Genomic DNA, 26432 nt, shown 5'->3' with positions numbered 1-26432 from the left:
TAAGTGATGTCATGGAACCATGTAAAGCAGGGGTTCTCAAACTTGGCGGCACTTAGAAATCACCTGGGAGCCTTAAAAAAAAAAACACTGATGCCTTGGTCCCATCCCCAAAGAGTTTGATTTAATTGGTCTCAGGAGGGTTTTTGAAGTTCCCCCAGTGACTCTAATGAGCAGCAAAATTTGAGAATCCCTGAGGTAAGGATGCTATGGGAACAGAGAAGGGGTCTTTCAGTAAGGTGAAGGAATCCAGGAGGGCTGCTGCAGGGGTGAGAATTAGCTGGAGAAGAAAGGGAGCAGGGAGAGGGTTGGATACCAAGGGAATTACAAGCACAAGGAAGAGCCGTGGAGGATAGGAGCATCTCCAGGCTGGGCAGCCAGGGCATCCGTCTTGTTCTGGCCTGGTCCCAGTGTGGCCTTAGGCAAACATCACTTGCTCCATGCCTCAGTTTCCCCTTTAGTTAAATATAAGGAATGATGCCTGCTCTCCTTCCCTGAGGAGTTTGTTGTTAGGCTCAAACAATATGATGGAAAATTAAAAGGTATTATATGCCAGTGATCATCAGAGTCAAAAATAAGGCATTAGAGGAGAGCCTCATTTATATAGCTTTTTTGGGGGTAAGGAAATGCTTTATGTAAGTGAATGTTTTTGGTAACTGAACTTGACTCTTTCAAGAAGTAATCATTTTAACAATTTCTTTAGCATTTTCTGTTCTAAAATACTTCACTTGCAACCCTAATTTCTTAAGCACTGTGCACTGGATACCATTAGTCCCTTGCTTTCTTTTTTGAATACATTTAGCTCCTCAGAATAAATGGTAGACACTGAACTGTGCTATACTGCATTAATGCTTGCATGGCTGGTGAGAAGTATAGGGGTTTATGGCGTGGATGGTTGAGCTTTGAGTTCTTAGGTCCACTTTTCTTAGTTTTCTGTTTCCTTTGCTCTCTGAGTATCAGCTATTGATTCTCACCATTTTTTTTTTTTAATCTAGGGACAGACTTTTCATGTGTATCTGTGTGTGTGTATAATGCAAAATTTACCATTTTAACCATTTTTAAGTGTAGACTTCAGTGTTATTAATTACATTCACAATGTTGTGCTATCATCACCACTACCTCATTACCACGACTTTTTCATGATCTCAAACAGGAACTGCCCATTCCCCTCTACCCTGGGATCTTCTAATCTATTTTCTGTTTCTCTGAATTTGCTTTCATCATTTCAATTTGGCTTTCTCTTTCTATCTTGCAGTTTCTTACCTGCTGAGGACTGGAAAACCAGAAAACCAATCTTGTTAGAATGATATGTAAAATAAAAGTACATAGACTCTGAGTAAGAGCTGCAAAGCTTTCTGGGGAGTGTGGAATATCTGATAGTGCATGAATGTTTTAATGACTGACTTTCTGGCTCTTACTCTGGCATGGATATCTAATGCAAGATACGTCTGACTAGGGCTTTACATGTGAAAGTTTGGAGGCCCACAGGGACCAGTGGCCATAGGCTAAGGTTTTCCACTCCGACAACCAGCAGAGTTTTGTCCTTGTCAAACCAGGTTTTGAACGTTTGTTGCCAAATAAAGATAATGGGCAGAGTTCAGAATCAGCAAAGCAGGAGGAAAGGAGAGTAGAAATGATGAAACCCAAGAGGGCAAGCGTGGCTTGAAACCAGAATACCTTCCCCAGGGGGCAGCAAGGAGTGGAGAATAACGTGTTCCGAGTGGGAGGACAGATGGGGAGGAAGTGGTGAAAGCAGAGTGTGGCAGGACAGTACGAGATGGGGGGCTGAGGTCAGGGACACAGGTTTGGGCCAGCTTTGACATGGCTCTATACACTTCTAGTTTGTTTACTTGGGAGTCACTGATTCACAAAACCTCTCCAAAACTCATGGCTTTGCAACCTTACAGATGACACTTCTGGGGAGAGCCATACTGCTGGGGGTTCCAGTGGCTGTATTCTGTCAGTCCCCACAGTGCAGGGCAATCTCTCTTGAGAAAGTGGACCTCAAGGTCATAGTTGGCCCCAAGTGCTACCCACTTTTTTGTCCGCCATCTGCATGGTCACTGAGCCTCTGTCTCTCCCTTCCTTCCCCAGGTCGGTGGCCGGTTTGGATAAGGAGGCTGATCTGGTGCACATGGAGGTGCGGACATCTGACGGATGTGAGTACTGCAGCCACCAGACTGGTACCCAGGGAGCTGGGCTAGGCCTGGGGAGATCTGGCTACAGGTTCTCCTCTCACAATTTGTATTTTAATGGTCTGGGAAGGTGAAAAGCCCTGAGCTCCATTACTGCGTATCCATCCTTATTTTCACAGTGGAGGGAGAGACTTTCCAGTACAGAGGGAGACTTTTCATTGAAATAATCCCTTGGTTGAATTTTCTGGGGATGTGAGTTGATGTGATGAATTCTGAGTCTCCTGTTGGTAATTTTGTGACGTCTTCGGTATAATTTAAATAGGAATGTCCATAGCTCATTGTGGTATTTTGCATTCACATAGTGAATTACAGGGACTACATACTTTTTAAAATGAGACATTTAAATAGTTAAGCTTATCCAAAAAAGAAACTGGGCAATTATTTTCAAAACTACTTTTTTGTCCACGTAGCAAATATTTAGGAATGGCCTACTGTGTGCCAGGCATTGTTATGGGCCCTGAAGATAGAGTAAGGCCTACGTGTCCCTGCAAACAAGGGGCCCTGAAATCCCAAAATTTCAAACGTATGATTCTTTTATGCAGTGTTCATCCATGTACATCTTTCTACAGAATTCAACTGATATTACATAAATTTGCACTACTTTAAAACTTTTACTCTTCCTAGCATTGATCTTATTTATAGAGTTCTTCTCCTTCCAAGAAAAATAAAAACAGTTTAAACAAAAATTGTAATGAAGTACAATTAGCATATCCTAGGTCCAAAATAGAGCCAAATCATCTGTGGAAATAGTGGTGGCCCAAGAGGATTGCAGGCCAATTGCCTGCCTGTGAGTTGGGATCCTGGGCTCTGCCCCACACTAGCCGTGAGACCAGGAGTCCCTCCCTACCCTCCCTGTGCTTTGACTTCCCCTGTGATCTGAGAATTCTCATCCCTGCCCTGTCTACCTCACAGGGCTGTGGGGTTGACCAAACGGAAGTGAAATGTAAAACTCAGTACAAACGTAAAGAGATTCAGTCTTGATCTGGCTAGGGGTGTTGGGACAGCATTCAGAATACGATAAGTAAAACTGTAGGCACTTTGTCCATGAGAGATGTACAGTTTAAGGCCAATCATATAGAAGAGATGCATGCCAGAGTGAGTTGTGGAAATGAGATATGGGGGTTGAAGGAGTGTAGGAGGACAGCAAGAGGAGAGCAGATAGTAGCTCTCAGAAGCTGACGATGGTCCAGTTATCAGGACATACCCTGCCTTGGCTTTGCTTCCTGTGTTGACCTTTTTGAGCCATATGTGATCCAAGGTGGCTGCAGTATTTTTAGTGTTGAAGGAATAGGATGGTCTGACTTCCTACCCAGGAGAGGAATTCCTTCACCAAAACCTCTGACAGCGGGTCCTCAGGCTCCATGACCTTAGACTGAGACATCTTCTTTACTATTGTTAGATAGCTCCTATGGCTAAACAAAAAGTATTTTATGGAAGTTCCAGAATTCTGGTCCCAATTGGGCTATGGTCTATGGTCCAGGATGACTGTGATATATTAAGATATTAAAAATGCAAAACATACAGAACAGTTCCTGGCCTGTTGTCAGCATTCAAGAATTAAGAAACAAACAACAAAAAAAAAACCGGGCAGAAGTATAACAGGGCTTAATGTCATATGCCACACTTGGGTTTAAGTACAGTATGTATTAGTTATCCTCCATTTTCTAGTTCTGTTCCATTTCCATTAAGATAAATTTTTCATTAGTTAAAAGCATCTTCTATCGATGTACTGAATTGTCTCCAATTCAGTTTTATTTAGGAAGTGCATATAGCAAAACTGCCTTAACCTGGGGATGTTTTATTTCACATACCCTAATGAAATGCATGGTGCCTCTCTTTTGTGCAAGTGCCTTCTCACACACATGCACTCATACGCATCTCCATTCTTTGATCATCATAAAAAAAGGCACAATGCAGATTTTATTTCCATTATTTCTTGTATGGCAGCTTAGACTCAAATTTGCCCAAATTCACTCATCTAGTTAGTGATAGAATAAAAATTAGACCCCAAAATTCTCAGCAACAAGGAATAAAGGGAAATTCTGATAAAAGGCATCTATAAAAGAGTTACCACCACCATGCTTAATGGTGAGAGACTGAATGTTTTCTCCCTAAGATCAGGAACAAGGCAAGGTGCTCACTCCCACCACTCCTATTTAACATCATGCTGAAATCCTAACCGGTGAAATAAAATCCATATAAACTGCAAAGGAGGAAATAAAACTGTTCCTATTCCCACTGAGATGTTTGTCTATGTAGAAAATTCCAAGGAATCTAAAAAAAAGCTCCAAGAATTAATGAGTGAGTTTAGCAAGAGATCAGGGTGCAGCAATTCAGTGGAGAAAAGATATTCTTTCAACAAATGTTGTCAGAACAATTGGACAGACATGTGGGAAAAAAATGAGCTTCAGCTTATACTTTACAACTTATACAAAATTTAACTCAAAATGGATCATAGATCTAAATGTAAAACATAATGTTATAAAACTATTAGAAGAGATAATAGAAGGAAATCTTTGTAACTTTTTATTAGCCTTAAGGTTCTTACATTCAAAACCAAGAACAAAATCAATAAAACTTTAAAAATTGATAAATTGGATTAAATGACTTTAAAAATTAAAAACCTTTGATCATTAAAAGACACTTTTAAGACACTGAGAGAAAGTATTTTCAAATCACATATCCAACAAAGGACTTGTATCCAGAACATAAAAAGCACTCTCAGGGCTTAGCAATAAAAAACAACCCAATTTTAAATAGATAGGCCAAAGATTTTAACAATTTACCCAAGAAGATATAAGGGTGACCAATGAACACAAGAAATGATGTTCAACATCATTAACCATTCAGGAAATGCATTTTAAAATCACAATAAATCCTTCTCAAACTCTTCAAAGAAATCAGAGAGGAGGGGACACTTCCTAAATTCTATGAAGACAGTTTTACTTTAATACCAAAGCCAGATAAGAACATCACAAGAAAATTATAGACAACTGTTTCTTATGAACACAGATGCAAAAATCCTTAACAAAATACTAGCAAACTGAATCCAACAGTGCATTGAAAGAATTACGTGCTGTGATCAGGTGAGATTTACCCCAAGAGTGCAAGGATGGTTCAGCATAACAAAATCAATGTAAAACATCACATTAATAGAGTGAAGGAAAAAAACACACACATGATCATCTCAATTGGTACAGAAAAGGTTTTTGACAAAATCTAGCATCCTTTCTTGATAAAAATACTCAGAAAACTAGGAAAAGAAGGGAACTTCCTTATGTGATAAAGGACATGTAAGAAAAACCAATAGCTGACATCATACTCAATGGTGAAAGATTGAAAGCTTTCCTCCTGAGATCAGGAACAAGGCAAAGATTCCTCCTTTCACCCCCATTATTCAATATTGCACTTGGTATTCTAGTCAGAGCAATTAGGCAAGAAAATGAAATAAACACATCCAAATTGGAAAGGAAGACGTAAAACTTTATTTGCAAATGACATGATCCTATATTTAGAAAACCCCAAAGAATTCACAAGAAAACTGCTAGAGCTTATAAAATAATTCATCAAAATTACAGGCAGGACAAGATCAACATACAAAAATCAATTGTATTTCTATACACCAGCAATGAACAATCCAAAAAGAAAATTAAGAAACAATTCCATTTACAATAGCATCTAAGGAAATAAAATATTTAGGAATAAATTTAACAAGGATGTAAAAGACTTTATGTGAAAAACTATGAAACATTACTGAGAAAAATTAAAGAAAATCTAATTAAATGGCATGGATTGGAAGACTTAATATTATTAAGATGTCAGTACTACCCAAGGGAATTTACAGATTCAATGCAATCCCAATTGGAATTCCGGTATTCTTTTTTGCAGAAATGGAAAAGCTAATCAGGAAATTCATATGAAATTGCAAGCGACCCCAGACAGCCAAAATCATCTTACAAAATAAAAAGAAAATTGGAGGCTTCACACTTTCCAGTTGCAAAACTTACTACAAAGCCACAGTAATCAAAACAACATAGTACTGGCTTAAAGATAGACAAATAGAACAATGGAATAGAGTTTAGAGTTCAGAAACAAACCCACACATCTATGGCCAATTGATTTTCAACAAGGGGACAAAATCCACTCAATGGGAAAGAATAGTCTCCAACAAATGATACTGGGAAAATCGAATTTCACATGCAAAAAAATAAAATTGGACCCCCGCCTCACCCCATTTACAAAAATTAACTCAAAATGAATCAATAACCTACATATACAAGCTCAAACTCTAAAACTCTGAGAAGAAAACATAGGGGAAAATCTTCTTAGACAATGAATTCTTAGGTATGACACCAAAGCATAAGCAACAAAAGAAAAAATAGATAACTTGTACTTCATCAAAATTATCAACTTTTGTGTATCAAAAGATATTATCAAGGAAGTGAAAACACAACCTTGTACAATCAAAATGGGAGAAAATATTTGGAAAGCATATATGTCATCAGGGTTTAATATCCATAATATATAACACATTCCTACAATTCAATAACAAAGACAAACAACCTAGTTAAAAATGGGCAAAGGACTTGAATCGACATTTTGCCAAAGAAGATATAAATATGGCCAATCAGCACATGAAATATGCTCATCATCATTAGCCATTAGGGAAATGCAAATGAAAACCACATGAGATCCCATGTCACACATACTAGAATGGCTGTTTGTAAAAACTAACAATGGAAAATAACGAGTGTTGATGAAGATGCAGAGAAATAGCAACCCTCATGCATTGTTGGTGGGATTGTAAAGTGGTGCAGCCACTGTGAAGTTTAGTGGTTCCCTGGAAAGTTAAACATAGAATTACCATATGGCCTAGCAATCCCAATTCTAGGTATATAACCAAAAAAATTAAAACCAGGTACTTGAACAGACATTTGTACCCCAGTGTTCATAGCAGCATTATCCACAATAGCCAAAAGCTGGAAGTGTCCATCAACAGATGAATGAATGTACGAAATGTGATATATAAATACAATGAAATATTATTCACCCTTTAAAGGAATGAAGTTCCAATACATGTGACAACATGGATGAGCCTTGAAGACATCATGTTGAATGAAATAAGCCAGACACAAAAGGACAAATACTGTATTATTTCACTTATATGAAATACATAGAATAAGCAAATTCATAGAAACAGAAAAGTACAGGTTACCAGGGTCTGAGGACTGCTGGGGGAGGGGGGGAGATATAATGCTTACTAGGTACAGAGTTTCTAGGAGTGATGAAAAAGTTTTGGTAATAAATGGTAGTGATGGTAGTACAATATTGAGAATATCATTGATATCACTGAATCATACACAAATAAGTGGTTAAAATGGGAAATTTTATGTTGCATATATTTTATGACAATAAATTTTTTGTAAAACATGGAGATACTACTGTACACCTGTTATGATCACTGAAATAAAATTGACAGTGCCAAGTGCTGATAAGGATGTGAAGCAACTGGAACTCTCATATATTGCTGGTGGGAATGCAAAATGATACAGCCACTCTGGAAAAACATATTGGTAGTTTCTTATAAAGCTACACATACTAAATGATCCAGTAATCCCATTTCTAGGTATTATCCTAGATAAATAAAAATTATATTCACTCAAAAAACCTTTACATAAGGCAGCTTTATTAATAACCACCCAAAACTGAAAACAACTTAAATACCCTTCAATGAGTGAATGGATAAACCACCTGTTGTACATTCATAGTATGGAATGTACTCGGCACAAAAAGTAATAGACTATGGGTTAATCTAGTGACATGGATGAATTTCAGAGGCATTATGCTGAGTGAAATAAGCTAGTCTCATATGGTTGCATACTATGTGATTCCATTTATGTGATCTGAGAAAGCCAAAACTGTAGGTATGGAGAATAGATTAGTGGTTTCCAGGGTGGGACATATATTTAACTACACAGGGAAGCATGAGGGAATTTTTTAGGGCTGTAACTATTTTATATCCTGATTGTGGTGGTGATTACATATACCTATATCTGTAAAAATTAAATAATAATATGCAAAAAAGTCACATTTACTGTGTATAAATGGAAAAAAATAAAATTCTGTTCTGAAAAGATAATACTAAAATAAAATCAGTGGGGAGATATAAAAACCACAACACAGCGTTCTTGACTTACAGTTTTATAGTACTTCCTGCTCTTTCTCATTCATTCATTCATCCATCCACTTAATCTTCTTTTATCCAACCAATATTTATGTAAAGGCTACAATTCTGGATATTGAGGAGACATAAAGGTCAAAGTGGTGTCATCCCTGTCATCAAGGAGCTTGTAGACTTAATGAGGACGATGGACAAGTATTGAAATGATTCAGCACAATTTGACAAGAGCTTTAACGGAGACTGGCATATATTACGTTGAATACTAAATGAGAATGTAACTAATAGCCTAAGGAAGTTGAGGGAGATTGCCCAGAAAGTGGACATGTTTGATCTGGTCCTTGAGGGGTTAGCAGGAGTTTATCAGAGCCTTCCAGGCTAAGAGAAGAGCCTTACTTCTTCCCAGAGTCACAAGAGTTGGTGTGTATAAAACTATAGGTTATGATCTGTGGCTAAGAAAGAGCAAAGGGAGATAGGCTGATAAAGGTGGATTGGGGAGAACGTAGGAAGGAGCCTGTAGAGAGCTTTCTAATCTACCTTCATGCTGTACACCGGATGATCTAGGGCCATTCTTACCTATGTATAATGACAGAGCTTCATAATTCAATTGTCATTTCCCTAGCTGTGTCCTCAGATATGGATGGTACCAGACAGTCTCTGTCCAGATACTTCACGTTCTTTCCTTCCTACCTGCCTGTTCCATTTGCATGTTTTATGTTTAAGGTCCAGCAGCTGATAGATGAAAAGCCAGCAGTCATTCCTGCCTATTCAGATATGGCATTCACAGACCACCAGACAGCTTTGCTGTTTCCCTCCGTCCCCCATGCTCACTAACTTGGCTCAAAACTCAAGAGGGGGAGGGGTGTGTGGGAAGGCAGCTGGCTTGTCTCGTGGCCTTTGTGACTGGGTTCATGGGGCAGAGCAGAGAATGGCGTTGTGATGAGATCAGGCAACTTCCGGTTCCCAGCTTCTCGGGGATGGTGCTTTGGTCAGACCTGCTTTGCAGGTGTCCCTGCTCCGTGTCCAGGCTTTTTTTGTCCTGGTCATGCTGACCTTGCTGAGCCTTTCTTGACAGTCTGCCAAGAGAGGTAGGTGGGCCTGCGAGAGTGGTGGAATGAGCAGACTCCCCAGTCCCTGGGGGAGGATTGCACTGCCCTGGCTCGGGGTAGGCAGGAGCCTTACCATCCCTCCTGCTCCATCTCCACAGAAGCCGCTTTTGCAATCTGTGTTTGTCTTTTTGAGGGATGGGGAAAAATGGCATTTTAGATTTTTATGGGCAAGCAGTCTAGAAGAGGAGAAACCTAGATTCTAATTGCAGCTTTTCCACTGGGAGGCTGTGTGATCTAGGGCAACAATTAAACCTCTCTGCCTCTCTGGGCTCCTCTTCACTCATTGTAAAATGAAAAGGTTAGAACTAATGACTTATTTATTTATTCACTCACTCATTCATTCCTTTTTCTTCCCTATTCCTTTATCATATATTTTCTGGGTAGCTACTAAATGGCAGCAACTGCACTTAGTCTTGGAAATATAAAGAGCGAATAAGACATGGTCCCTGCCGTAAAAGTACATATTCTAAAAGCGAAGCAGCAGATATGTGATCCAGTGAATCCTGAACAAAATACCAAGTAAGGCTGTAAAAGTCACAACATAGGATGTCCTCAGAACCTGAGGAGAGTGTCTTCTTTATATTTGGAATCAGTTGATACTTAGGTCCTTCTAGCCCTAATGTTTCGTGATTTGTATGTTAAAAAGGACAGTGATACGCATCTTCAGAATTTTCAAATCAGGAAAACTAGAAGATCTTGGAAAATTGCTATTTTTCCTTTCTCAGACTTTCCATTGTGCTTACCTCCCCTACTGCCCCTATTTTTTTTTTTTTTTTGGCATGTTCCTTAATCAGCTTAATTTCAGACCATTTACCCTGTATTCTACATTTGAGAATGACCTATTCTCCCAAATACTCTAAAAGGTCCCTCTAGCAATGATCGTGGAAATTCCACTCCTTTGATTCCTCCTGTATCTCAGTCTCCGTGGTCACTCTGAACCCAGAAGGGCTCTCAAACTGTAACATGTGTGATAATCCCCGAGAGCTTGTTATGATGCAGTTTCTGGGCCTCTACCCCAGAGGTTTCAATTTAGGTGGTCTGGTGTAGCACCTTGGAGTCTGCATATTTTTAAGGAAATCCGCAAATAATTCCGATTCATGCGGCCCATTCAGGAACACGGCTTCAGAGGATCCTTAACCTTAGATGGGGTCAGGGTTGCCACTCAGGGAAAGTTCTATCCTCAGTGTAGGGTGAAGGAAGAGCTTCGATATTGGAGCCTGGAATTCCTCTCTTCTGTAAAGCCTATGGAATCCTAGCAACTGGGCTGCTGCAGCAGATGGAAGAGAGAAGAGCATATAAATGAGCAGATGTGTCTTTCTTTCCCATCTGAAAAACAAAATCAACAATAAATCATAATCCATTATAAAGTGCTTTCCAAATCACAGTAAGTTTCATGTGTCTAAAACCTTGTTACTTGTTGGGATCGGAGAGAAGTTCAAAAATAGTAATAGAAATAGCATGAGCCTTGGAGAATGAAACAATGCTCATGAAACAATTAAATGTTGCTCTCTGTAGTTCCCAGAGCAAGACAGGAATCTTGACATTCACACTAAAACCATGTAGACATTTGTGTTTCTCCTATACTTATTTATGCATCACTCACTCATTCACTCAGCTGTAATGCAGCACTTTCCAGTACAGAAGACAATTGTTCTCAAACCTAATTGAGCATTATAATCACCTGGGGAACTTAAAACAGATGCACAGGTGCACACTCACCTGGGCCCTCACACAAATCAATGAAGTAAGAATCTCTAAATTCAGGTCCTGGACATTGGTCCTTTATAAAAGCTGTCTTGATGTTTCTAAGGTACATGTAGCATTGAAAACAACTGCACTAGGTCTGAGCTTCTCAAACTTTAACAAGCATATGAGTCATCCAGAGAACTTGTTAAAGCACACATTCCATATTTCTGACAAGCTCCCAAGTAATGCTGCTGTGCCATGGATCTTGTTTGGTAAGCTCTGTGCTAAGCCACAGGGATATACATATAAAGAAGATACAGTCAACACTGAGAAGGTCACAGGCTGATGGGAGAGGTAGAAATATTAAGTCTAATGAAGAAAGTGCTATAGGAACCAAAAAGAATTGTTTTCTACCTGCTCAGGAGCAACCAAAGGCTTCACAGAAGAGATTGTGCTTGTTTCCTCTTGGAAGATGAGTTGGATTTTTCCAGTGGTGTGGAAGAAAAGGGGAGTAGGAAAGTTATTCCAAACCTAGGCTGATGAATACAGTAGCCATTTAGTCACACGTGGCTATTGAGCACTTGGAATGTCCTACTATCTGAATTGAGATATGCTCTAAGTGTGAAATACACAGCAGATATCAAAAACTTTCTATGAAAAACAGAATGAAAAAAAATCACTCAATTTTATATTAATAACATGAAGAAATGAAATTTTCGATATATTGGGTTATATGAAATACATTAAAATTAATTTTGCTTTTCTGTTTACTCTTATAGTTTGGTTAATGAAAACTGTAAAAGGTCCTGTGTGGCTCAAATGTGTGGCTTGCATTGTATGGTGATTGCACAGAGATCTTCTAGAGAGAAGTAGCAAGTGCAACGGCACAGAGCGTGGCGGTTCTGACAGTGTGGTGTGGTGTTAATAATCCTGTCTCTAAACCTGACTGCAACACTCTGGAGCAAATCCAATATCAGCTGGTCCCCCTTGTTGCTTAGATATAGGAATCTCCTCTCTGGTGGCAGTCCTGGTCCACCTCTTTGGGAGTCGGACTTAGATTAAGCTAAAATCGCCAAATTATCTCTTGTCCTGGCTGCGTTTGGTTAGCAACAGTTTGAAGCCTGTTTTGGCCATGAGATTCAGAATTCAAATTTCTTTCCCTCCATTCTGTTCTGGAAATTGTCTTTCTCTGAATGTCCTCTGCTTGCTTGCTCACCTGTTCTCTCTCTGCCTCTCTTTCTCTCTCTACACACATACACACACACACACTCACTCCTCAACACACACAAACACACATCCTCTATCCAACAAGCAACTGCATGTCAATAGAAAGAGCCTTAACATGGAGTCTCGAGAGTTAAGTTGGAGAATTACCTCTGTCTCTTAGAAGCTGTTTGACCTTGGACAAGTCCCTTAACCTTTCAGTAATCCCTAACATAGGACTTTACATATTTGAAAACACCAACATATATGAGGTATTTTTATAATTTATTTAAAAATTTTCATTAGTTGGCTAACAAATATCTCAATGTAGATTAAAATTTACAGTGAGGCAAATTTCAGTTCAATGACTAAAAGAGTATCTAACAAACAAGAGTATCTTAAATGATACAGGCTGCTTTGTGAAGTAGTGAACCCCCTTTTGTTGGAAATTCCTAAGCGCAAGCCAGATGGTTCCCTCAAAGGGACACTGTAATAAGTGAACCTGGAAGTGAACAAGAAGTCTGTAAACATCTAGACATTCCTGTAATTTCTAGAATCAAAAACCCATAGCACACATTCCTTGTCCCCATGCCATCATCAGCCCTCATTAATCAATTAGTGCACTTTCTCACTAAGCCAAGATAAAGCTCAATACTTCTTAGCAGAGCATTCCAGACAGTCATAAGTAATCAACTAGAGTTGGCTCACAAGGTGAAACGATTGGCCCTGCAGCCTAAGCTGTAGACTCTAAACACATAGAATATTGGATCTTAAAGAACCTTGGGTTATCGACTAGTTCAATGATTTTCAAACTGTGTAACTCAGACCTCTAGCAGTCCTCTAAGAATCTCGGATGCCAATATGAGGCCAAAGAGGCAGCTAAGTCAATGGGAGTACAAGCCTATGCCACCTACTCAACTAAAACAGGTATACTAAAATTCACTTTATATGCTGAGGATATAGGGCTGGCTTTGATAAAAGAATTCCAAGACTTAAAAAAAAAAAGTAGTTGGAGCAGATTGTCAAATTTTATCACTTTCCAAAAGGCACCAACAGAATAACAAGTTTCCAAAATCACACAGATAGCCAGTGACAGGGACTGAACCAGAATGCGGGTCTCCTCATTCCCAGCCTGTTTGTCCTTCCATGTTTCCAATACACAAAGATTAGGATCATGAGTTCTTGTGTCCAATCACCATGTTACAACCCCAGGCTCTGGCACTTCCTAGAGCTGTGGAACTTTAAGCACAGTACTTAATCTCTCTGTGTCTCAGTTTCCTCATCTATTAAATGGGGATGATGATAATTGTAATTCTATCGGGTTGTTGCAAAAACTAAGTTGGTTAATACATGTAGCTCCTAGAATACCACCTGTCACAGAGTGACCATTCAAAAATGTTACTTGTTTTCATCATCATCAACAGCAGCAGTATCATCATTTAGTCATTATAGCCAGGGTTAGTTTATTTGAAAAGTGCAGGTGAAACAGCCCTGAATTGAGTATTAGGGTTCCTAAGATATTCAAGGTCAGTATTTTTAAATGCATATTTTTGCCAGATTCCTTTCTGTGCCATTAGAAGGCAGAAGCCACGGGAATTATCTTATGGGCAATTAAAAGTTTCACCAAAACTCTAAATCCATAGGAAGGAGCAGAAGCTAACTTTTTTGTTTGCTGGTTTTGTTGCGTTGAGCGCCTGCTATACCTTAAGTAATGTTTTAAGCATTTGCTGCAATATCACTTCATTTATTTTTGAACTATTCCTATAAATAAGTTAGCTCCATTCCACATTCAAGGAAATAGAGGCTTATGGAAATTAAATAACTTTTCAGAGATTCCTGGAAACTTCTTGTTTTTACTTATTTGCATTTGAGAGTTAATATTATTTAAAATAAATGGCTCCTGGGTATTTCTGTCACACAAGACCTGAGGAGCTGAATTTGCTTTTTGCTCACAATTTTAATTCAGTTTTTCAATTTTTAAAAATACACTACTCAAAGAGATGGAAATTAAGCAAGTCAGGGAAAGTTTTTCTCTGAGGTGGCAAGAGGCATGATGAATAGGATACTTTGAATATTTAATAATCTCAAATGCAAAACATAATCACAAATTACAATATAATGCAACATAACAAAAATGTGTAGGCTTTTAGTGTAATTCAGTTCAACTTAATAGCATTTACTGAGGCTTTATAAAGTCAGCCCAAGGAGCAAAACAAAGATGACAGAGACATTATTCTTGCCTGCAAGGAGGTGACTGTTTTGGAAAGATCTGGCAGAGTGAGAAACATGCAGCTTTGGAGTGATTTGTGTTGCTGTAGATGAGAAGCTTGCCTTGCTGAATGGAGAAAGTTAGAGGTTGCCTCTCTCAACCCTGCAAAACTCCTGGCAGAAATGCAACTCTTTAGGAAGAAAGCAAAGCTAAGGATGTCTGATAGTCTTGGTCGCTCTTTCCACATTTTTCAGCTCTCTGAGCATTCCCTGCTCTAGCACAGACTGCGAAGCGTGTTCACTTGATTCACTGGCCAAAGTCTTCTACAGGCAAAGAACTGTGGGTTACGGTCTCTGCTTCCTGGAGTCTCAGAGAGTATCTGACAGGGGCAGTTTCTCTATCTACCTTGACCCAATACAAAAGGAAGGAATCAGACAGCCTTAGACTGCCCCTTCTCACTATTCCAGATCCTTGGTCCAACATCTTCAAGGTGACAAGGCATGGAGACTGTCCCCTCTTGGGAGATGTTACCCTCTTCCTGGGGGATGCTGCTAGCCATAGGGCTAGTTTGAAATACAGCCAGATATTTCCAAGGTAACCAAGCAGGAGCCTCTTTACAAGGCACAGAGAACAAAGCCTTTGATTTTTAGTTTTTGAAGTGGAGCAGTGACTGCACCCGCACTTAGAAAAACATTGGGAATCCATCTCACATTTAAAAATACATTAATCATGAGTGTGGTGCATTCCTCAAGCATTTACAAAATCTCTGTTTGGTTTTGCTACAAGGATTATCCAAGTGAGATCGTCATTCAGATCCTGTCTTTCTAGGTTTCCATTTGAGGAGGTTTCAAAGGACAGGATAGAAAATAGAAGTTCAAGAGTAAGGATTAACCAACATCAGCCAATTGACATGTAATTGTGTACACCCTTCCATGAGCTTTGCCTACATAAAAGTCAATGGGCAGTTTTCACTACTCTGTTTAAGGAATTCCCTTCTCATACAGTGTACTTCCCTATCCAGACTAAACTCAAGTACTGCCTCCTCCTTGAAGCTCCCCATGATTAATCTAGCTCAGGCACACCTTTTGTCTTGACTGACTCCCATTGTACTGAAAGAAAGAAACAGTGAAGTAAATTCAGAACATGACTTTACTTGTAGGACCTGTGATATCGTGACCCTTTGATTCTCCACGACTAAACAGAACGTTACTTATTATTAATTGAATATATGAGGGATGCCGACAGTTAAATCCCCTCTTTTCTCTCTCTTTAATAAAAAGTAGCTAGCATTTATTGGTCTTTTAAAATTAATCCAGCACTGTGCTAAGCATTTTTTCATGCATAATCTTATTTAATCCCAGAAACACTCCTCCAAGGCGAGTGCTAAATTATCTGCACTGCACAGATGAAAAACTATACTGTTACTTACCCAAGGCAGTCAGCAAGTAGCAAATCCAGGACTTGAATTTAGAGCTTTCTAGCTCCAGAGGCCTTGCTCTCAAATACCACAATATTCTCAAGAGATCTGGGCCATTTCCATTTTATCAGATATCTGCTATTATTAAAAAATAAGGCTACCAATGTTAGAAGCCTATTCTGGTATGTCAAGTTGTATGATAAATAACTTCTTTGTGTTCCATCATAGAATCTCTCCAACTGCATCTAACCTCATTTGGAGGTAATGCCCAAGGTCCAAATGTAAGACCTTTTGCAAATGTGAGGCTTGAGCCAAATGGTGTCCCTCTCCTGCCCTTGACAACCACAGTATGTCCATGACCCTCTGTTACCTCCTGCTAGTCGGCCAGGCCTGCCTTGTAATTTACTGTCCCCATGTCCCCCACTTGGTCCTTACTAAGCAGTAGGTACAATAGCACTTATTATCCTGCTTGTGTGTTTTGAAAAATAAAAGCTTCAGGGACTTCAGAAATGTGAGTCCAGTTAAAGATTGCAAGGGCCCTGAATTTTAAGTGGATTTCAAAAACCCATTTTAGCACTGCTTTCCTGTTAAATTGGACCTTCCATTCCATGCTGGGCAGTGGAGAACAGGGGAAAAGCCAAGAAGTAGATGAGGTTGGCACAATACTTCATCTGCCACATGCCAAGGTTTAAGTAGGTTTTGAGTTTGTTTGGGTGGCCTTGAATATACTCAATTCTTTTTTAAAAGTGTTCAAATAAGAGAATGAATACTAAGTAGAGAGGGATAAGAGCCTGTGGGAGGGAAGGGGTTTGGGGGACGGAGGGATAAGCAGATGTCCTCTTGTGTGCACCTTTGATTATCAGTGTGAGCTTTCTGAGATGCTTGCTGGAAGGAAGGAGGGGGATGTCTTGTCAACACATGTGATTTCTTTACATGTGTTTGCTGCAGCTTCTCACGTTTAGGTGCTTTATTATAGGAGCAAATCAATAAGGCTCTGCAAGTCCAAGAGTATTCCTGGTGGGTAGGCAATGTTCTCCAAAGCACAGGCTGGGCTCCCTGCCTTCCCCACTCCTCTAGCCCAAAGTAGAAAGCCAGGCTGCCTTGGCTTTCTTTGTGAACAAAGACAGAGAAGAAGGGAAATACAGGCTGTACTTAGAGAATGGTAAACAAATTGGTCTTGCTAAAGCATCTGAGGACGTGAGTATGAAGGCCTGTCTCTTCCCTGGAAAAGTGGGTAGGGACAAAATTACAGAGCTAAGATTGGAATTGAGCAGCTCCAGGGTCTCCTTTGGACTCCAGGCTTGCTTTGTTTGACCCTCCCAATGATTAGCCTGCATCATTTTTAAAATTTAAATTAACTGTCAGTATTTAAAAAACAAGAAATTTATATTTAAAAAAATGTAAAAATTTTTAGCTTTATTTAAAAACTCGGAATGCCTTCTTCCTGCATGTCAACAGTGAATTGGAGCTGAGGAGCCACTGATCCCCAAAACAGGCATGTGCTCTCCATTTTAATGTGGTCCCCACCACTTCCCACTGCTCCCTAATATGGAGGCCATGTGCCAGCCTCTATTTATCATTTTACCCCCAGCTCATTTTACTCATATACGTTATCTGCTTGGTCCTTTAACATTAAAGTTTAGTATGCTAGCTGTAAAAGGATTTCTAGTCCATAATAAGATATTTAAGCTTTGTTCCAGGATGCCAGGGATTGTTGGTGTTTTGAAGCCAGGAAGGATTAACTCAGGCTTGGGTTTTGAAGATGAGTCTGGCTCCTTGCCTCAGGTCTATCCAGTTCTAATCCATCCTCCACATGAATGCTAGTTGTGAAATGGAAACAACAGGCAAGACAGATGAGAAGGACTTGTATCAGGCAAGTGACATGGGGTAATGGAGAGAAGAGGAGAATCTCTGGAAACACTTCAGAGGCAGAATTGTCAAGGCCGAGGAACCAATTGGATTGTGTAGGATGTGGAAGAAGGAAAAGTTAAGGGGCTTGAGTTGCTGGGCAGAGAATGAGACTGTTGGCTGAGAGAATGAAATCGTTGTTTGACATGTTGAGCTTATGGTTACCAAAGCAGGTAGGCTTTGCTCAAATATGGATATTCAAGAACTAAGTGTACAGCACATAATAAACTCATGTATTCATTTCCAACCAACTATATTTCTTTATTAAATTAGCACCATGTTTTAAAATAAATGTGTGTAATGGCTAGCTACAAATAATATGAGTAAGCCCCTTTTTAGACAGCAAGTCCTGTTAGAGTAAAGACTCTGTCTCATTCCTAGGGCCGTGTATTCCTAGGAGCCAAACAATTGGGTATTGTTTGAATACTGTCTAGCGCAGGCAGTGTGTATTGGGTATTGTTTGGGGCAAACAAGAAATATTTGTTTAATTTATCAACCAATAAATTAATTAAACCGCAGTAATTTAAAGTACCCTTGTTTTGAATGCAATTGTTATAAAATTTTGCTTATTTAGGCATTTTGCCTTTACTTTTCTCTGCTGCCTACCATCGCCTGCACCATACTGCCTGATATTTCCACACTTACAGGTTAACAGTTACATTAGATGGATATAGGTAATAATGCATGTGATTTTAGATAAGAGACTTCTCTACTTTTAATCTTGAAGTAATCCCTACTTCTCATTTTGAACATTTATTATTTTTAGACTCCATCAAATAAATAATAACTGTTTTAAGCAAAGTCATAAAGTGGTTTCTTCACAGACACTTACCTGTAGTTTTTCCTTAAGGAAAAAACAACTGAATGGATCTGCTTTTTTTGGATTGCCCTGTTATTATAATCAGGTGCCTTTTAGAATCAAGGGTTTCCTATTCAGCTATAGCTGCTCCCAGATATCTTTTGAGTTTCTCAAGGGGGCTTCAGCTGCTGAGATCTTTAAAAGATATTTTTTTTTAAATTATATAGGCATTAAGTGAATTCATACATGTTATAAAAAAAGTAAAGATAAATATATTGTAAAAGCCCCAAAGGCCCCACTTCAATTCTATCTCCTTTTTTCCACTACTGTCTCCCAAGGTAATCATAGCTAATTTTTTTATGTATATCATATAAGATCTTTTTTTCTAAGCATTTATGGCACAGACTTATATTTATAAAGATAAGGGTTTTGAACATAAATTAGAGCATTTATACATATTATTAAATGATAAAAATAAAGTTTCAGAATAGTACATCTTGAAGAAAATATATGTTGATACATAATCTCTACCTGATTCTTTTAATTGCAGCATATTATTCTGTAATATATATGAATCTTAGTTTATGTAAATGTTCCTTAATTTATGGGCATTTAGCCTGTTTACTGTCTTTCACTGTTCTGAACACAATGCCACAATGAACAATTTTGCCCTTGCCTGTTTGTGAAAGTATATGAGTATTTCTCTAGAAAATATCCCTTCAGTTAGTATTGCTGGGTATAAAATATGTTCACTTAAAGTTCTGGTAGATTTTTCAAATTTGTTGTTCCAAAAAGCGAAACCAATTTAACCTTCAGCCAACAGGAGATGAGATTAACATTTTCCCCACTCGCTATATGAACTAGATATTACCATTCTTTGTAATTCTTACCAATTTTGTGGAGAATTAAATGAAATGCCATTGTTGTTTTAAATTATATCATCAATTCCCTGTGAAGTAGAACCTAGTGGGCGGCTGAGGGCTTTGCTCACCGTCCCCCTCTGTGTCTAAGTGTCCTTCTGCCTGCCATTTCAGATGCTCACTACCTCACCTGCAGGATCCAGGAATGTGCCGAGACAACTCGGAGCGGGCCCTTTGCCCGCTCCATTGACATCAGTTCACTGGTTGTCCAGGATGAATATATCTTCATTCAGGTAAGCACAGAAAGCTTAGTCGTTGATAGGAAAAGGAGGCATAGATAAAGTCAGCTGTCGGCTAGGAAAATAGGATGGCTTTCCCCAAGGTTGTGAAGATGTAGAGCTGGGGATGCCGTCCCTCCTCTCCAGGGTCCCAGTTCCCTAGGGAGATCCCTGACTTCTGGTGAAAGAGGAAATTGTTATCGGTCCAGTTCCTTTACAAGGGACTTTGTGGCCCACTGAATCCTTTAGTTGGATTGTTGGTTTGTTATACCAAAGGTAACTTGAAAATGACTAGGTCTTCGGCTGCGATTTTGGATGACTTAGAGTCAGCTCTCCAAGGGAATTTGCGTTTTCACAGTTTATCAAAGAGACGTTCAATTTCTGTCCAAAGCAACTTGTCTAAATTCGGGATGAGAAACCTCAACAATGTGTAAGCATCTCCAGGATGCTCTTTCAGGGAAAACTAGAACTCACTAAATCTCCCCATGTCTTTCCAGTGCTGATAATCATCTCAAATGTTCAAGTCCAAAATTCTTCTCCAAGAAGAACCCTAACTCTGACTGAGAAAACTAGGTGTGCCTCACATTTCTAGGGAGGCAATGGAAGCCAGATTTTAGATTTTGAGTTTCAGTGGAAAGAGGTTCAAAATAGAGGTGAAATTAGGGGAAATAGAATGTGATTCTCCACTGAAGAACCAACAGTGTTTATGTGACAAATCAAACTTAGCATCTGATGGCGATCTTGATTTCCCCCAGTCTGCCTTTCCATCTTTTTACTCTCAGTTGCTTCACAGACTGTTTCTCACAGGAACGTTGAACTTCAAAACCTTTCTGAGTTTTCTCAGACCTAAGCACCTGAATGGCCTTCAGTCCCGTGTCCTTGATGGGACCATCTCCGGGTCTCCCAGCTGACCGTGCCTCTCGCTGCTCTCCTCTAGCAGAATGCATTCCTATAGCACAATGGCTATTAGGAATCATTCCTTAAATCTTCCTGGGCTTGTCTCCTTCCCAAATTGCATTTTATTCTCTTTGTGGTAGGAACACCCATTTCATCCCCCCACACTTGGCCCTAACAGGTCAGGGGTACTCAGTGAATACTTGTTTTGGCAGATTGCAAATAGTAGCAGTTATTTCTTTTTACAGAATATTTGCCTGGAGTTGCCAGGTCCTGGGAAGATATAGGAAAATTACCTAGTCACACAAATCAGCATAAAGGGGGAGTGACAGACAAAGTATATGTGGCTTCAAAAATTGTTTCTCAGCTTGATTAAAGCCAGAATCTCAGGGGTTTTTTCCCCTACATTTTAGCAGGTCAGTGGCACCATTGTTCTCTTACTCACGAGTATTTACTAAACACATATAATGCAAAATACTCTGTACTGGGCCTGCTCTGGGTACTGCTCAGATCTCTGCCCTTGGCTTGAATCTCTTTGTACCCAGTCCTCTCTGCCTGGGATCCAAGGTTCTGAGAACCATCTTCATTTCTTGACAACTCTTGAATCAATGAGCTGGGGCCTCTCCAGTGGACTACAGGCCTCTTTACATGTATTATACATATATAATCTCATGGCCATCTCATCCACCCCATATGAATGTACCACAAGTAAGATAAAGTCAACAAGCTCCTCTGAACCTGACATGGTTGTTGCTACTGCTCTTTATCAGATCACTCAAGGTAGAAACCTGGAAACAGTCTGTGTCACCAAACTAAATGAATCTATGGCCTCTGCTAATATCACCTTGACTTATTTCTCAAGAGTTTCCTTTTATTCCATTCCCATTGTTTTCATCCCTGTGTAAGGCCTTAATTCTCTCTAATTTTTATTTTTTTAAAGTAGAAGCTCACAGATGATTTATGAATTTACCAATCTGATTGCCCTTTTCTTAATGCTAATACTGAATATGATGATGAGACCGCAAAATTGTTTCTGGGAAATATGACTTAGAATTTATAATGTTCAGATTTTTTTTATTCTTTCTGTGTTGCATAACATTTTCTATTACTCTGTGGGCAGATATCCAGATATATATATTTAATATTCTGAAATATTCCTTTATTTGTAATACCACAAGCAAGCAGGTTTTTCTTTTAATAGGCATCAATGTAAATGCTAGTTTTTTCTTTTGTTTGAAAAAAGTATGCAGTCCTATTATTTAATAAAGTTTTATTGATTACCTACTATGTGGCAGGCCCCTGTTCTAGTCAAAGTGTTGGGAATAACACAGTGAACACAACTAAGTCCTAGTCTTCTAATTTGTCCCTTCTAATTGGGAGACCGAAAACAAATATATGTATATGATACATACATCCATGTATACATATATATGAAAGACTGTGAAGTGTAGTGATTATGAACATGTAGTTTGGAACCCAGTGTTCACCATTTATTCAGATCCTGGGATGCCACACTTACTTGGGTGACCTTGAGCTGTACCTCCTTTGACTTATCCATGGAAGGGAGATAATTGTAGGACCTACTTCATGGGTTGCTAGGAGGATTACATTTGTTAATTATTTCTGTAATGCACTAAAATAGTGCCTGGAAACATAGTGTTAAATAAATGCTTGCTCTCTATCTTTCTATCTTATATTTATCATCCATTTATATATCTATAAAGTACATCAGGTAATGACAAATTATGGAGAAAAATAAGGCAAGGACCATGAATGTTGGCAGGATCAAGGCATTGCTGTTTTATACAGGATGACCTGGGAGGGCCTTGTTGAGCAGGGAACTAGGGAGAGGGTGGCAGAAGATGGAACATGGCACCAGGTGTGCCAGGCCTTGTTCTGCCTTGTGCCCCCATGGAGGTTTGGGATGGGCAGTTAGAGGTGTGAGGCTGGGTTCAGGAGCAGGTGATGGGGAGGTTGGGGCCGGAGTTATAAATATGGGAGTTGTCAGTGTATCAGTGATATTTTAAAACAATAAAATTGAAATCCTCAAGGGAGTGAGTATAGATGGAGAATAGAAATGGCTCAAAGACTGGGCCCCAGCACTCAATGATTTAGAACTCAGGGAGATGAGAAAGAACCAGCTAATGAGATCAGGAAGGAGTTTAGACATAAGATCAGAAAGGTGGCAGGGGGCTAAATCCCACAGGTCCTTGAAAGCCATTTTAAGGACGTTTGCTGTTACTGTGGATGAGATGAGAAGCAATGGAATAGGCAATGCCCCAAATAATGTAAAAGGTCAACAAGTTTGAGAAAAACATTGAGTTTCATGAATCATCAATTAAACACATTTGCGACTATCCATTAGCTAAGATTAAATGAAATGAAAGAATGTTAGTGAGGCTGCAGGTAAATAATTACACATATTGCAGGAAACAATATAAATTTGCTGACCTTCAGTATTTAATTGGATAGTTCTTTCCTTTTTCATTGATGGGCTTTGCCATTTGCATTGATTGATATTGCAGATATGTCTTAATTCCTATAGTTTATGGTAAGTTTTCAATTATCATTGCTTCTTTCTTTCTCTTTTCAGCTCTTACTATATAGTCTGTTTCCCTTGCTTTCCTGTCTATGTTTCCTTGATAATTGAGAATATTTGTATTTTTGTTCCAATCGCATAGCTTTATGAATATAACATTATTTAACATACCAACTCTGCTATTTTGGACAGTATATACTTATTTCCTCTTGTGAGAAATTATACAAGTAGTGTATTTCTTGCATTTGTACTTTCTCAACTGTCCCTTTAAGTCTTCCGTCACATAATTTTGTTTGATTACATTATTTCCTAGTTTTACCTATCATAGAATATAATTCTGTCAGACTTTAATATTTCATGAACCACTGCTGAAAAAATGGTAAACAAATAAGTGCCCTTTCACGACTTCCCACTCTCTCTCCTCTTTCCAACCTCAGTTTTCACTAATTTTATCATCTACAACATTTACATTCTTCTCTGAACCATCAATCCCACATTTATTGTAACATTACATTTACAGGTAAATGTATTCAACAATTGCCATTTTCCATTTATCTCTTGGGTTGTCTGAAGTTTGCCCTTCAGTAACAACTTTAAGGTCTAGTACTTGATGTTGAAAAGATGTTGCCCATTCCCTTTATGCTTTAATATCATTTTTCAGGGTATAAAATTCTCTTTCTATGATAACTTTTCTCCATTAACTTCCAGAATAAAATGGTTGAATGTTGCCATGTAAAGTCAATCTGATATTTCCTCTTATTGGAGTCTTGATTTTTTTTCAAACCCTTAATTCCCAAAGTCATTTTTTCTTTATGTTTGAATACCAGTTACTTTATTAGTGTATATCTTGTGGTTGGTCATACTGTATTGATTTTTCTTCCTGGAATATGAGTTTCTTTCAGTCAATGTATTTCTTCTTCTATTTCTCCTTTTTTAAAAAAAAATTCTCACAAGTTTCTATGATTTATGTCATGAAATATGTGTATCTGTTATTTTAGTTTTCTTCCTCCAGGACACCTAGGATGTGTACACTTGACATGAAAGACAAAGAAAAGCCCTCATTATTATTTTGTCTAATCCAACTCCCTGATCAAACCAAGCAAACTTAGCAAGATGAATTAAAAGCAAACAGTCTCACTGGCATTATCCTTGAATGCTGATTTAGTAGTGTGTCCAGTCTACTTTTTGCCTTTTTGCTGCTTTTGTTTAACTTCTTTTCTAAGTTTTGCCAACTTGTACTTTATCTCTTTTTGTTGTCTCAACATAGCTTCCTGAGCTCTTGTATTTCTGCTTTGACATCTTGTCTTATTGATGTAATCATGTCATCCTGCAGGTTATTTTTAATCATAGCATTAGGGGCACAGTTTTATTTTGCCTCATAGAAGCATTTTTTCTCCTCTCTCTGCTATGTCCCTTTCCCTCTTTAATTTTGTTGCATTATTTTACAGTTATTGTGCTGTTTTCTTTATGATTTAAATCCATTACTCAATTTTAATGATGTGAGCTCTTCTTAGATTAGCTTTTTGAGGAGGTTCATTTGGTGATAGATAAGGGCTCTATTTCAGCTTACCAAGAATCCTCCTTGATTCTCATAGAGGGTGCATATAACTCAAGACCATCGTGTCCATGAGTTGGCAGAACCACTGAGGTGGTTCTTATCCAACCATGCCTCTCCACCCTCTCCTTGTTACCAGTCAGTTACAAGGACACTCCCACTGCCAAATTCTGGACCACATTCCCTTAGCTGCAAATAATAGATAGTTTTGCAACTTGGGAGAACTATACTTTTCTAGCATGATCTAAGATTTGTAGCTGTAGGCATTTTTACCTTAGTGCCTGTCTGCACCCTGTTTGTCCTTCACTGCATTTGGCTTCCTTTCTACATATAATGTGTTTTGGAGTTATTATATCATTAACTATAGAGTTTACACTTCCGTTTCTTGATTTCCTTGTTGCTCCAGGGTGATTTATGAGAGGAAAAGGGAAAGCACCATCATTACTTTGCTGTTTAAAACCATTTATAACCCCTTATCATGTATTTTCTGAAATGTTGCAATAGCTTGCTAACCAATTTCCTTGCTCCCAGATAAGACCCCTCCCCATCAGATCCATTCCCAGCCCTACATCTGAAGTAATTTGTTTAAAATGAAAATCAATGTTCCTACCTTCAGTGGCTCCTCATTACCTATAGGATAAAATCCAATTTCCTTAACATTGCCTACAAGGGCCTCTACAATCTGAATCCTACCTATTCCACCACCCTCATGGGAATTCCTTACCCGCCACTGCTCCCCATATACCTTCCTTGCTATATTTTACTCTTCAATAAAAAGAAATGATTTTAGTCTCCATGCACATAGTACATTATTTCTTTCCTCATATGCCTTTCTTGTGGGTGTTTTCCTGCTTAGAATGTCCCTTTACCAGGCAAATTTATCCTTTAAGTTTCAGCTCAGGCAGCCCTCTGCTAGGAAATTGTCTTGGTTTCTTAGAGCTGCCAAAATAAATTATCACAAACTTGCTGGCTAAAACAGCAGAAATGTATTGTCTCACATTGTGGAGGCTAGAAGTTGAAAACCAAGGTGTCAGCAGGGCCATGCTCCCTCAGAAACTTGTAAGGGGGATCTTTCCTTGCCTCACTCTCTAGCTTCTAGTATTTGCTCCCAGTTCTGGAGATCCCCTGGCCGGCAGCTGCAACAAGCACTTCCAGCTCTGCCTCCACTGTCATGTGACCTTCTCCTCTGTGTCAGCCGGTGTTTCTTCCACCCTTCTTTTAAGGACACCGGTCACATTGGATTAAAAACCCAGCCTGCTCTGGTATGACCTCTTTTTAACTTCACTAATTCCATCTGCAATGACCCTATTTCTAAATAAGGTCACAATCACAGGTACCAAAGGTTAGGACACCAATATATCTTTGGGGGCGATAAGGTTCAACCCATAACAGCCATCTTCTTGACAACTTCTCTTGAATTGGTCTGGTCTGTACACTCTATGAGGAACGGGAATATTTCTTATTCATCACTGTTTCTCCTATATTTAGCATAATGGCTGATACTCATTCATTGTTTGTTGAATTGAACTGAAGGAAGACAAGACACCATCCTTATTTGCCGGGAATATACTTATCTTTTTCAAGCAATGGAATTTTGTCCCTCCA

At 38.9% G+C, this 26432-nt stretch overlaps 1 protein-coding gene across 1 annotated transcript in view; it reads left to right on the top strand.

Moving 5' to 3' along the window:
• The window catches only part of SORCS3 (sortilin related VPS10 domain containing receptor 3), a 593008-nt gene that overhangs the window by 428400 nt on the left and 138176 nt on the right, over positions 1 to 26432 (top strand). The window contains exons 6-7 of the mRNA XM_037804383.1: positions 2092 to 2156; positions 19736 to 19854. Of these exons, the coding sequence (XP_037660311.1) occupies positions 2092 to 2156; positions 19736 to 19854 (184 nt within the window). The remainder of the gene's footprint in view (positions 1 to 2091; positions 2157 to 19735; positions 19855 to 26432) is intronic.

This window comes from Choloepus didactylus, chromosome 15, assembly GCF_015220235.1.
Source record: "Choloepus didactylus isolate mChoDid1 chromosome 15, mChoDid1.pri, whole genome shotgun sequence".
NCBI lineage: Eukaryota > Metazoa > Chordata > Mammalia > Pilosa > Megalonychidae > Choloepus > Choloepus didactylus.
The sequence above is the reverse complement of the archived record's forward strand: the minus strand, read 5'-3'. Positions and strand labels throughout refer to the sequence as shown.